This window comes from Zerene cesonia, chromosome 11 (assembly GCF_012273895.1).
Source record: "Zerene cesonia ecotype Mississippi chromosome 11, Zerene_cesonia_1.1, whole genome shotgun sequence".
Lineage (NCBI taxonomy): Eukaryota > Metazoa > Arthropoda > Insecta > Lepidoptera > Pieridae > Zerene > Zerene cesonia.
The window spans coordinates 10729729-10743710 of NC_052112.1; the positions used below are offsets into that span (position 1 = coordinate 10729729).

Sequence of the window (13982 nt, forward strand, 5' to 3'; positions counted from 1 at the left end):
ACATCCTTACAAACTTTCGCATTTATAATATTAGTAGGATTATTTTTCTTAAAATCCTTACAGCTATTTTATGCAGGTACGATCGAAATCTGACTATACGAATATATCATCTGCCCTAATAATACAAAATCTTATTATACCTTCTCGTAACATTAATTTGGTGCATACATAATTACAATACAAAGTTGTAAATTATTCAAATTAATGTACGCGTATTTTTAATGTATTTGTATGTGGAAACTTTATTTTGAAGGCGGATTCTCTCAATTTGTCTTGTTGAACCTTTTATATCTACAATATCGATCATGAGATACCACAGAAAATTTGCGAATACAGCAAGTTGTTAATGTATTGTAAGTCTTTTAACTTAAATAATTGTCATATTAGAATATATGCTTCCTCTAATCATCTATTGTTAATGTAAGTTTATCTGTCTGACTCTATTTCATGAGAAAATTAAACGGAAACGGGCACTATATGATTACCCTGGGTCTGTCTATGTTTTCTTCTACTACGCGAACGATCCCGCGGGAGGAAAGCATGCTTTATTTTTTTATTTTATTTTAGGTTCACCAACAGGTATTACATTAAAGAAATTACATCAAGTAAATATAAAAAAGACTCTCTGCTCATTACATTTTAAAATATTACGATAAAAAGTGAAAGGATGTTATTGTTTACGCTTTCTTTCCCTTCTCCCTTCTGCATACCTTCCAAATTTATGCTAATTCGAAAGTCATTACTCAAAATGTATCTCATAAATACTTAAACTTTAACGGATAGTTTCCAATTTTATATTTACCTATTGTCGTTTTAATTGAAATGAAAATACTAGTGCACATAATCCCAAGATCATGTTGTTATTGCCTTTATCTTGACCTTTGCATCGTATTCACGGCGATGTAAACGAGAGTTCTACCTCGACTGGTTAGTTAACGAAGCGAAGCGAAAACATGGAACGTTTAGCGATCAGCGAGCTAGAAAAATGCTAATATTTTCCGTCAGATCGTCCTCTGCTAGTTAAATGACTACGGTAATTTTTGTGTGTACGTACTTGTATTATAACGATGATAACCCAAAGTATGATTGCAAGAGATGCGAAACATGTTTATCTCATGTCGGTCATATAAAACTGGTTGTTTGTTTCCTTGGATACGCAGATCTCAGGAACTATAGAAGCAATTTTGAAAAGCTTTCAGTGTAAGATTTGCCTGTTATATGTGAGTGCAATAGGCTATTCTTCGGTCGCGCAAAAACTAGACAGATATTGACGAAACTGTTTTTTCTATATAAGTCCTCAGGAAAATATTACCTGTACTTTATTTTATATATTTTATTTAAATTTGAATTCGCACTCGTGAACGAAGTCGCGGACACCGCTAGTATAATAACTCTAATAATATTTCTCAGAAAACCAGAATAAATTACTAATAATATTGGGTTATGTGATAAAGCATATTCTTCGAAGCGTACAGTTTACCCGTCCGACAATTGGTTTCTATCAGACAGTCCTATGACCCCAGCGACGGCTGAGCGGTAGCGATAGAGAAATTGAATAAGAGAATATATAAATTTCTCGTTTTCTTCAGAAGAAGGTGACTGCATTATATAAAAGTATGAAAAAATAAAGAAAAATTGACCAATTTCTACCTAGTTTTGTTTTCGCCACACAAAAAAATTATGAGGATTTCAAAACGTCATCTTCATGTTTAAAACAATATTTGTGTAAATAAATAAGTTGAGGATTGTTTTTGACAAACAGCTATATTGACAGTAGTTATATTTATAATAAACTTCCCGCCCGAAAAATCAAACGCAGTTAATTTAAATAAGATGTTTCATCGCCCCATTGCGCCTTGTAAGAAATAAAATCAAACACACTATCGCATTTATATTCTTAAGTTAGGAATCGACTATCGCTTTCCGCTAGCAGCAACATCGCAGTCATAACACCATTGCGAGTTGGGACGCCTTGACGCATGACAGATGAAAGTCTATCGGAATGTTACTCTGTTGACACGATATTAAATATACAATACAGACAGAACAGATAATGTATATGCTTTACTAAACTAGTTAATTTATACTGCCACTAGCTGTTCGCCCCGGTTTTGCCCGTGGTACTTATATAGCCTATAGACTTCACAATAAATTGGCTATCTAACACTGAAATAATTTTTCAAATCGGACAAGTAGTTCCTAAGATTTAACCAAACAAACTCTTCAGCTTTATAATATTAGATAGATGTAAGACTAAATGTTAAGGGCCTTCGACATCGAGAACTTAAATTGAAAATTCGAGGTCCCCCGTGAACAATGTCTGAAGCTTACAGGGCTCTGAAGATACTCACTTGTTTAGAAAAAAATGTGAACGAGAAACGAAGGTATGTATCGTATGTCCAACAAGGGTGTATGGGACATCCTATTTGTAATAATGATGTGTGGACTTAAGCAAAGTTGGAGGTTCGTTTTGGACCTTAGTATTTACCTTTAATGGAACACAATCAACTGTTTAAAAATCATCAGGCTATAAACTTTATTCAGACAAAAATGTTTTATTAATTAGGACATTATATTGTTCTTAAAAAAAACCGAAAAAAATACAAGATTTTTAATGATCTGTCTCAACAGGCGGCGCACGCAGATCCGTTTTATAGCAGCCATCTTTTGCAATTAAAATACAAGTCTTTAATTGGTTCTTGAAGATAAAAATACTTTGAATTTAAAATAATAATAACATAATGAGTATTTAAGAAAAATGTAAAATTCCCACATATGTCAAACATATTAAACCTCAGTTTTTTGATCGACAAAAAATTAGTTCACACATATTAATTATGTTATTGTACTAACTTTAATCGCCTCAATTTATACTTTTTACATGTTCTTAATTTGTACAAAAAGAAATAATATAACAATATAAATCCTATATTGTTAAACCAAATCCCACACATTAGTTATAAAAAGACCAAGATCGTTTAAAGTCAACCAGACCATTAGAGTATACTAGCTATAACCCGCGTCCACACTCGCGTGGTATCCGGGTAAGATTGTGTAGAAGATCCGGGTAAAAGTGATAGGTAAACCAATAATCTAGACTATAATCTATCTCTGTGCCCAATTTCATACAGCGATGATAAGCTTTTTTCGCGTGAAAGAACACCTAACAAACATCGATACATTCTTACGAACTTTCACGTTTATAACATTAGATGGATTCGTTTGCTCCTGTTGACTCTTTCTATCTCACGCTATTTTTTCTCCTCTCTCTCTCTTTCCTACCTTCATTAAAAACTAATGAATCTCGAAAACACTATGACGTAACAGTGATTCATTGAATTCCGCCAATAACTTCAACACGTAATTAGATAGAATAATTAATTGTTTTCATTACACAGAGGTATGTAATACTGATCATTTATTAGACGAATTCAATTCATATAATATTTAATCACTGGTACTCTTGCATACTTAGTTAGGTATGTATATTATACTTATCATAACGTTGTTGTATCTAGCTTCACGGCTTACAGCTTGTAATTTCCAGATCAAATTGCCTAACAAGACCAAATTTAAATGAAACAAGGATTTAAATAAAGAAAAACAAAAATAACAATAAGTCCACCCAGTAAAAAGTTAAATATATGAGAGGACGTTATCGAATTAATAAGTTCCTCCATTTTTGAAGTCGGTTAAAAATGTTACCCCAGGACATAATCTACATACAAAATTTAACGAATAATTATCACTACTTTACGCGTGTAAGAGCAAAATACAGTCATACTTTTTTATTTAAATATCAAAATAATTCAGTTTCCATCAAGGTTAACCTTTAACACAAGTTACATTGTGAGAGACGACTGCAATTTCTAACAAGCATTTACAAACCGCGTATTCGCTGCAGCATACAAAGACAGCGTCAAAACGTTGGAAATTTTGTGTTATTATAAGCACTGTGTATTAAAACCTATTACACATACAAACTGACACACGTACAAGCAGCCGCTATTTATCCATCTGCTGGGATAGCAATATCTCGCGTATCTATTATATCTACGCTCTGTTAAGCTCAAAAATATTTTTCGAGATGTTCATCGAGATTGCTAAATTTATAGCTTGATGCAATGCGTTATGATGTTCTGAATATTATGTATACATACAGATTGCAATGCCGAATACCTGGGATCGTGTAAAACGAAACTCTAATTAGACGTGTCTTCCCTATACAATATTTTTTAACAAATTCTACTATCCTATCCTACTAATCCTACTAATATTATAAATGCGAAAGTTTGTAAGAATGTGTGTGTGTTTGTTGTTCTTTCACGCAAAAATTGCAAAACCGATTGCAATGAAATTTGGTACGTAGATAGGCTGGACAACTGGAATAACATATAGGTAACATTTTATCCCGATATTCCTACGGGATACGGACTTACGCGGGTAAAACCGCGGGGCGCAACTAGTCATTTATAAACGAATTTTTAAATGTCGTTTTCATTCCTGAATACATATTTCCTCAGACGGAATTTAAGCTTCTGTAAAAACTGTGCAAAGAAGGGAGTTTAATAACTTACTACCTATTCCCGTGAGGGAAGGATTACAAATGAGCTCCGAAAAGAAAAGTATCCTATATCTAGACACTATATGCTCATCAACCGAACTATATCTAGACACTTATATGCAATCTCTATCATATATGTAATGATTGTGAAATATGATGTAAATAAGCATTTATTTATTAGAAAAAAATTCAATATGAAGATAAATATTAATCATTGTTTTATCATTTGGAATGTAACAATCTTTTGAAAAAAGATTCAACAACACACTACCTCAAGTCGTTACAAATAAATTACATCAAGTATTGAATATTTTAATATAATTAGTGTAATTAATTTCGAGATATTTATATAAACGAAACAGAAATTGTTTTGCATAAACGTTTTACACAATTGTTAAGCAATCAGAAATAGTTATTTCATAAATTAATAATAATTTATACTCGTCTACAATGAGTTATGATGCTTGTGTGTGAGCGGCGTTAGTCGACTTCTTTTTTGTTATTATTAATTAATTTATCGGGTTATAAAGAAGCGTCTGGCGCTAAGTCGACATCGTTGTCGTTTTAGTCTTTTAAGACGTCCATTGTTGGGCCTGGACCTCCCCATACATTTCAAAAACGACCAGAAATCATTGTCATTCTTTTATATTACAACTAACTAAAAAAAAATTGTAAGGAACCCCGAGTGGATATTTCTTACGCTATCACTCAATCGGCTGAACCTATTTAGATGAATTGACACACAATTGAAATAATTTATTTCGCATAATCCGGATTGGCACACAGTTTTTTTTATTCTGGTATTCGCCATTATATCTCAGGCTAAAGTCTGTCAATTCAAACTTCCACTTTCCAAGTCCAATAAACGGCTGAAACGATGTTGATGAAATATTCCCACAAACGCAGCCAAAAACTTGCTTAACATCACATCGAAATCTCTTACATATTTTAGACCTAAATGCAATGCATGACACACCTCGTTTTGCGTCGGGAGTTAAATAGAATTCCGTGCTTTTAATAACGTTGGTTAAAAGATAACACCTGTAATAATATCGCAAACACACGTTATAGAATAGGGTAAAATATAGTCTGATTTAAATAGACTTCTAAATTGATGCGGAGGCCTGATAATAAAGAGTAAGCCGTCTTGCTCAGATGCACGCACCTTGAACTACTTACGTCTGGCCTTTGCTTTGTTAGCCCTCTGTTTTGTTTCAATCCCTCCTCAAACTAATGGATAACAGAGACGTTTGAGCGATTTAAAATGAAATAGCTTTTCGTCAGCGGTTTCACTAGCCTGTACGTTGTCAGATATTGCTGTATCTATGTAATTTTCAACAGCTTAATTGTTTTTCCTTTATATAATGAACATGTTTATCAACATTTCATTAATTATTTTAATTTGCTATCCTCGTATGCATCTTGTTGCAGTATCAGGGGACACCTACTGGAGAATGAATGAGGATAAACTGGTTCTATATTTAAGCTTATGATAACAATCCATAATCTTCTTATATATAAAAATCAATTGCTGTTCGTTAGTCTCGCTTAAACTCGAGAATGGCTGAGCCGATTTTACCAATTTTGGTTTTGATGCATTCATCAGTCCAGGGAAAGTTTAAAAGGTAAAAAATACGGATAAATGTTTCAAAAAAAGGTCAATGGCGTTGCGAAGTTCGCCGGATCAGCTAGTTTATTATAATATTTGACATAATATTATAATTAATTATTATAAATTCATGTGAAATGTTTTATTTTTAAAAATATAACACGAGAATGCTGTTTGTTTTATACCTAATATTTATTTTACGTATGTTCAAGAACTAAACTAATCATTAAAACTTAAATGCAATTTTATATTAATGATTTATTTAATATGATGTTGTTGCCCTTTGGAAATAAAATCAACAGGTTCTGGCAAGACTTCAGCCAGTTTACATTTAATCAATACGTATATCTTTTCAAATATCAAACACCTTAATTTATTGTTATTTCATTGGTGGGTTTTAGTTGACATTTTGATTATAAATTTAGGTACATTCAAACGTCTATATAGTAAAAAATTAAAGTATAATTTATGGGCATACGCATTCTATGTATATTAGTAATTTCCCGCCAATAATTAAAATCGATTTAAAATTGGAAATTCTTCTGCCTTCTTGCTTTCATAATGCGATAAAACTATTATTTCGAAACGATATTCGTTCAACATTTAATTCAGATTAAACGAATTCGTAAAGGTGTAATCAAATTCCAAAATTGAAATTAAAAAATAACAATTACAGTCAGTAAACAACACATGAGCGAAGTCACGCAGCCCATCAAATCATTCATAAAACCTAAACAAAGGATAAAAAAGCTGGTCTAGTAACAACAACAAATATGGCACAGATACCTTAAGTAAAGAAAACCATATCATTTATAGCGTTTGCTTCATTAATTAAATAGTATTATCTATCTCTTATTTAACTTCTGAATCATAGTATACAAGATTATACTACCGTATTGACTCAGATCAAGCGAGTTGCACTATTGTTGAAATATTATTTGATTTAGATATCCGGGCCTTTTCCTCACCCTTTCTATTCCCTCATTTACGTCGTCTATCCTTTGCTTATACTTCATCCCATAAGGACGTGCAATGCGTTTACAGCGGCCCAGCGCTTACCGTCAGGCGAACCAACAGCTAAGTTTCCCGCTATAAATGAAAAAAAAATATCACAAAGCTTTTTCGGGAATAAAACCGTTATTATTACCGCTTACTGCTGTGCTTTTTGCTCCCTGGATATAAAACCCAATTCTCGGGTTTCTTCCTCGATCTTCCGCTTCAACCTAAACATTATGCCCGTCATCGCTCTAGGTAGCGCCCTCACAATGTGACAAACGAACAAACTAATAGCAAATAAACAGTCATATATTTCGGTGTAAATGTAAATTTTACCAAGTCCAATATGAAATACTAAAGACAAACTTTTACGTGTGTTTTAAGAATAAGCTATTACGCACAACGGAAATAATTAAACTTATCACTGAAAATTAATCAATCATTTTTATTAATTTACTTTTTGAAAGTAACTGGTATACGTATACATACTTTTTTTCACAAATCTAAAGAAGTAAACCTCCCTTTTGAAAATAATCATCAATACATTTTAGCTGACACAATATCTTAAACTGTGCCGTCATTAAGTATTTTTAATGTTTTTCAAATGTATTGTTAATCGAATCTATTCAGCAACCTTGATGCTTCTAGCATCCTGATAACCTACAATGAGAAACTTATTAAAAAACGAGTCCTAGAGATCCTATTCGTGTACAATTTTACCCATAATACTTTCCTATTGCAATTACGAAATATTTCACTCCAAACATTTCCTAAATCCGACTCCATTACTGAACAGAAAGCAATAAAAGCCTAGTAACCGATACCAAAACGTGACGTTATTCTGTAATGGTTTGTTTATATAATCGTAACAGACAGGTGTTTTAAATTCAATTGGATTTAGGTACATATGAGCGTCATCACCAATGATTATTTTCAAATTGAGCTAAATATTAAAAAATATTTTCTTGCTTCTAATTCATTGATCGATTCTTCATCTGACGATATCTGGTAAGTAATGTGTTAAATATTTAGGTTTCAAATATAGGTAATGATAAAGTTAAAGGGATCTAGAATTTGCATGAAATACGTTCAATTCATACTTGTTGTTTGAATACGAAGTAAACAAAAATAAATATTAAAATTTTTATTAATATTTTACACCTTCTTGGCAAATGCAGAGTTCACAATCTGACCCTATAAGTAATAAATAACTGCGTTCATTCGTTTCAGAAAATCGATTACCGAATAAAGTAATTACGTAAATCCTCTTTAATTTAAATGTTCCACGTCTTTGTGAAGTAAGTATACTTGAAATATCTACAAAAACCGCGATGGCGGAACATTGTCGCTTAATTACCTGTCTCAGGAAGTAATTATAAAAAACTTTAAGATCTAGCTATGTTTAATTATTGAAATGGTTAATTTAAATACAGACAGAAAAAAATTGTGTACGATGGTACAGAAGTTTATATTTAAATCGTATGTAAACTACAGCATTAAATAAAAATACTTTTCACACTCTTTTCGCTGACCTATTGTAGTACGACTGTTTTGTTGTTATCATGACATAAGTTATAGTAGCACGCGGAAACAAAAGCTAATTCTTATCAACAGCAAACAAGGACAACTCACCTCTAGCCCAGCCGGTGAGCACGTTCCCAAGATACGCAACTTTGTACACAGGATCTGGTTCACTGATTCGGACGCTGTTTGTGCGACGTAGCAGCCTTCCCAGACCGCGGGACAGCTTCCCAATAGCGCGGGCTGTGAAATCCTTTCCAGTACCGACATCTGCTAGACAGACTTCCGCCGGCAGAATGCTCTTCACGTGCTCTCTGTGGCTGATCAAGCGCGGGATCGTGAGCGGTATTCTCTTCCGCTCAGGCGTCAGCGTCTTCGCCTGGTTCACGCTGTACACGTTGCTGTTGCGTCGGAAGTGACTCTCTTTGGTACTGTCTTCAGTCTTTTCTATCTCACATTTACCGTTCAAATTCTCTCTGAGCGAATTGTTGTTCAAATTATCTGAATTACCATCGCTGTATCGGCGTTCCGTCGAACGCCTTTTTATGAGCGACGTGTTTCGCAAAAGAATGCTCGTTTCGCTCGAGCTCCTGTTTTTCAGTATGTGTATCTTTTTGACCCGCGCCACCGCGCTGTCCACTTCATCAGCGTCCACTGTCCTCTCAGTTTTGCCTTCCTCGTCGAGAAAGCGAACTCTCAAACCGTTCGACTTAATGTCCGCTGTCGGTTTCTCGACGTCCTGTCGTTCTTGGCTTTTTGCGTCCAAGCAATGACGCTCGTTTTCACTGAGCGCACCGAGAGCCATTTCTTATAGCTTGTTATCAATCTTACATTATGAACGACACGGTAGGGTTCACTCGACGGGAACTTTCTAAGCACTAGTTCACGGCGACACTAAACCAGTCACTAAACACACACAGTAGTACACTCGTCCATTAAAGAACACCGGTTTGGAATGTGGCTTCCACACTGAATGCACTCGGTGAAAACGACCAACAAAAAATGTTGCGAATTGTAATTCCGATAGACACACGATTACGAGAGTGTTGCGGGCGGCGGTTGCAACACTTGTAAGAGGCCGTTTCGAAACTTTTCGCGGCGGAGTGCGGCACGCGCTTCCCCGGCGGCAGAGCGAGGCGGAATGGCGGCGCGCGGCGTGTGCGCACTGCGCCGGTTCCGCACTTGATCCCTCGAGGCTCGATCGTTCCGATTCAAGTTATGTGTGCGCTAATCCACTATGCAGCGGTCACCTGCAACAAATACCAATGTATAACAATGATGTTATATACGTGCTGTGTCGTCAAAACAATACCCTCCGATACAACTATCTGAACTAAGTCATAAGTAAATTACTGCTTGATTCATGTGATTCATGTAATTAATGTCGTGTGCAGTTTTTACGTTTGAATTGGCTTATGATAATTCAACCATTTTGAATTAATTTGAAATATATTTCTCTCGCCGTTAAATGACTGTATCTCTATCATGCGACTCAAAGGTGAACAGCTCGATAAATATTGAGTTTGAATCGACAATTTCCATACAAATACCGCGAAATTTCGAATAGGAATTATGTTTATGTAGAGTTTGAATATTTGGATAGAGTTCATTTATTTTTGGGTTACTGACACTTCTTTTAGACAGTGCGTTATAATTGTGTACTAAAACATATCACCTAGTGCTCAAATGAACGTCCAAATTTAATTTAGAATTATCAAATTACAAAAAAAAATTAACACCTTTTAAGTCACGATCAGCTAAAATTCAAAAAAATAAATAAGACTGTTTTTAATGTTGAATCTGTGTTGCCTTATTGATTGATTTTTATTTGGTTTCGTTATCTTATTCATTTTATAGATTTTTTTTGCAATTTAATTAATTTAAGAAAATAGGTAAACAGATTGTTGAAGGGAACCTTGGTTTTCTTCATATATTTAATTTTATTTTATACTGCCATAATTTTAGGTTTACGGTTTATTTGAATTAAATTTGAATATTAATTATTTATTTACATTATTTTTGTACATATTCTTGTCAATACGCATTCTAGTCTATAAAATATAAGAAAATTTCTGTATCATACAATATCGCAATTCACATATATTTACGTCTTACTATTAAAATGATTATTATAAATTGATCACGGGAAGGGATAAAATATATCTGAAATTATTTTTACAATATTAAATTTTATTAATGGTAAATTGTAACACATTTTAGAAAAGTAGACTGTTGTAAACGAAAATTTGACCCCTTTTTATTAACTTTGAATTAAGAATGACTAGAGACTGGATATATAAAAAAAAAAAAAAAAAAGCAGTGGTGGCTCAGTGGTGAGAACCTCGGACTTCAAAATCGACAAGCCGAGGTTCGAGACCGGGCCGAGCGTGCAGGAAATAAATTGATTTTTCAATTTATCTGCACATGTGGATAACATCACCACTGCTTAAAACGGTGAAGGAAAACATCGTGAGGAAACCGGCATGTCCAAGAATCAAAAGTTCGACGACATGCGACATCTGCCAACCCGCACTTGGCCAACGTGGTGGATTATGGCCTGAACCCTCATAGGAGGCCTGTGTCCCAGCAGTGGGAACAAATATGGGCTGATGATGATGATAAGTTCTAACTACGAATTTTGCTATAATTATAACCTAAAAGATGACTTTTACTAAGTTTTATTATACGGTGAGGTCTTACAATCATATTGGAATAATAATCTTATATAATAAATCTCCTATATTATTTGCTAGGCAAATAAAATAAAGATTTATTATCATTATTTATTTCTATGCTTGAACAGTAAAAGTATTATGTTATATTATTATGTATTGTTTTTTTTTGTATATTTTCATACTATACCTAAATGTATGTTATATACTGCAATAATTGAATTAAGCTTTACACAAGTCTTTTCAATCTATATTTCATTATTAAAATCAACCCCGCCTATTCCAAAGTTTCAGTATACACGTATGGACCTAGTCATTGCGTTAATACAATTTAATGGCGGTGAAGGACAGCATAATTGTACGTGACCCAAATTCGTGGCACACAATCTATACGTATAAATCAGTACCGTGGATCGTGACTAACAGACTGACAAAGCACAACCGAAATTTCTGAACTAGATACAACAAACTTCACGGTTATTAGGAGTACCTTCGATACTCCATACTACCTATACTATACCGTCTAGTCGTCATATAGTCGTCAACCCCGAAAAAGCGGGCAGCGCATTCACATACGCTCTGCCTCTGCGAATATTCATGGGCGTTGATGATCGCTTACCATCATGTGAACCAACAGCTCGGTTGCCCAATCTCGCATAATAAAAAAACTATATTACTAACCGATATCAGCACGAGGTCACGTGTCGCAGTCGGTCCTACGCTTTATACCTACTCATACCTACTCCTACTCTGACCAGTGATGTGAGATCTACATCCGATAGGACAATGAGAGTAGAATAGGATTTCCAGTTGTTTATGTATTCATTAGATTCTAAATTAAATCTCATTTTCGTTTTGTTTATATCATAGTTGGCAAAGAAGCTGGTGGGTCGCCTGATTATAAGCGCTACCACCGCCAACAAACACGCCTCAAAATGGATTATCGACTTACAATTATGTAAGGGACAAAAAAGGATTAATGAGGAAAGTAAAAGAGAGGACTGGGGAAGGTGAGGAAAAAGATAAGGGCTCGGTTGTCTATTCTCCATCGAGATGGGCCACTACAATCGAATCTGACTAAAAAAACAGTATTATCTCACATTTAATACCTTTTTACATAGTGTTAAATACTTTTAACATTACTCTATTCTATCATTTAACTTTTATTTATAAGAATGAATTGTTTAATGTGTAGTTAATTAGGCGTATAGTAGAAATAGGTAGACAATATACATACATATTTACTCGTTAATATTATATACGGCGATCACGCTGTAACCGCGTGTGCGTTTCAGTGTTTATTCAGAATTGTAGGTTAGTAATTAGCATATCCACTAATCGGAATGTTTGCAATTCAACAATAATGACAGCGCTTAATTAGCCCATATGTAGGTATGTGTTATGGAATCTAAATTGATATGGCAACTCTATAAATTAGAACAACTGTCGTGGAAGATTCTAATCGTTTTTTCGTTGTGGTGTACATAATAATAAAATATACTTTTTGAAGGTAGATAATTCGTGATAACGAATGTAAACAAAGTTGGGATTAATATGATTGTGATATCTATCATATATTTGCACTAATACACGCATAAATATAGAATAATCGTTTATTCTAAAACATATGAAACGGTTGGCTCATTAACATTTTCTATTTTTTCAGATTTACGAAAAATTCTGATACACATGAAATTTTATCACTAATTAACACAGAGATTTTCTCAATATTTATATAATTAATCAGTCACTAATATTTTTGAATTATTTTAATATTTTTTTATAGTCATGGTATCATGACAAGACGGGCCCAAATATTGGATCTACAAAACAAAGTTATCCGCTAACATTACAAGCATAAAACAACATATTGCCAAATATTATAAACAATCTACAATCCATAGATAAACCTTATCAATCGCTGTAAGAAATTGGGCACACTTCGAAATTGGGTCAAATGAAATAGTATTGTAATCGCATCTACACTTGTTGTGATAAAACTCGATATCAAATTTTCTCATCTTCTAATGGGCGCTGTGGTTAGTACTAAACGATGCGGGTTTGGTTAAAAGCATTATTTCCATCCGATCCAATCCCCCAATTTTGATTTAGTTACATAGTCATCAGAGAAGGTAAGAAACCCGTAGAAGTAAAACGGAAATTACAGGGAAGCCCACACGAAAATCTTTGGTTTCTCGTAACAAACTGTGTGTACGAGCCCTTGGCTAAGTATATACAGAAATATGAGATGTTACAGGAACAGAATACGATTAACAGTAGTCGCTGACGTACTTTATTTTTATGTAGTGCGCAATGTGGTAATAGTTACAGAGTAATTATATGACCATAAACGCTAAGGTATAAACGAAAATAATGCAATCTATGATAAACTATTTTAAACAAAAACTGTCTATTAACCGCTATCAAAATGTTATAAATAAATTCAATTCGCAGCTGGTGCATCATATTAAATGTTTTAAGTGTTTTTGGCAGCGACTTCGACAATACTTTTTTACCATCGGAATATCTTCTGCCAAAACAGGAATCAACGAAATCAGTTGGTAAACGACGAAGTTATCTCCGAAGTCCGAACCTCATTAAAAAATTCATGAAATATATC

General features: G+C 33.9%; 1 protein-coding gene across 1 annotated transcript in view; it reads right to left on the reverse strand.

Annotated features, from left to right (window-relative positions):
* The window catches only part of LOC119830568, a 59728-nt gene extending 49849 nt beyond the window's left edge, over positions 1–9879 (reverse strand). Inside the window, exon 1 of the mRNA XM_038353629.1 lies at positions 8802–9879. Within this exon, the coding sequence (XP_038209557.1) occupies positions 8802–9495 (694 nt within the window). The 5' untranslated portion in view covers positions 9496–9879. The remainder of the gene's footprint in view (positions 1–8801) is intronic.
* Between the last annotated feature and the right edge of the window lie 4103 nt (positions 9880–13982).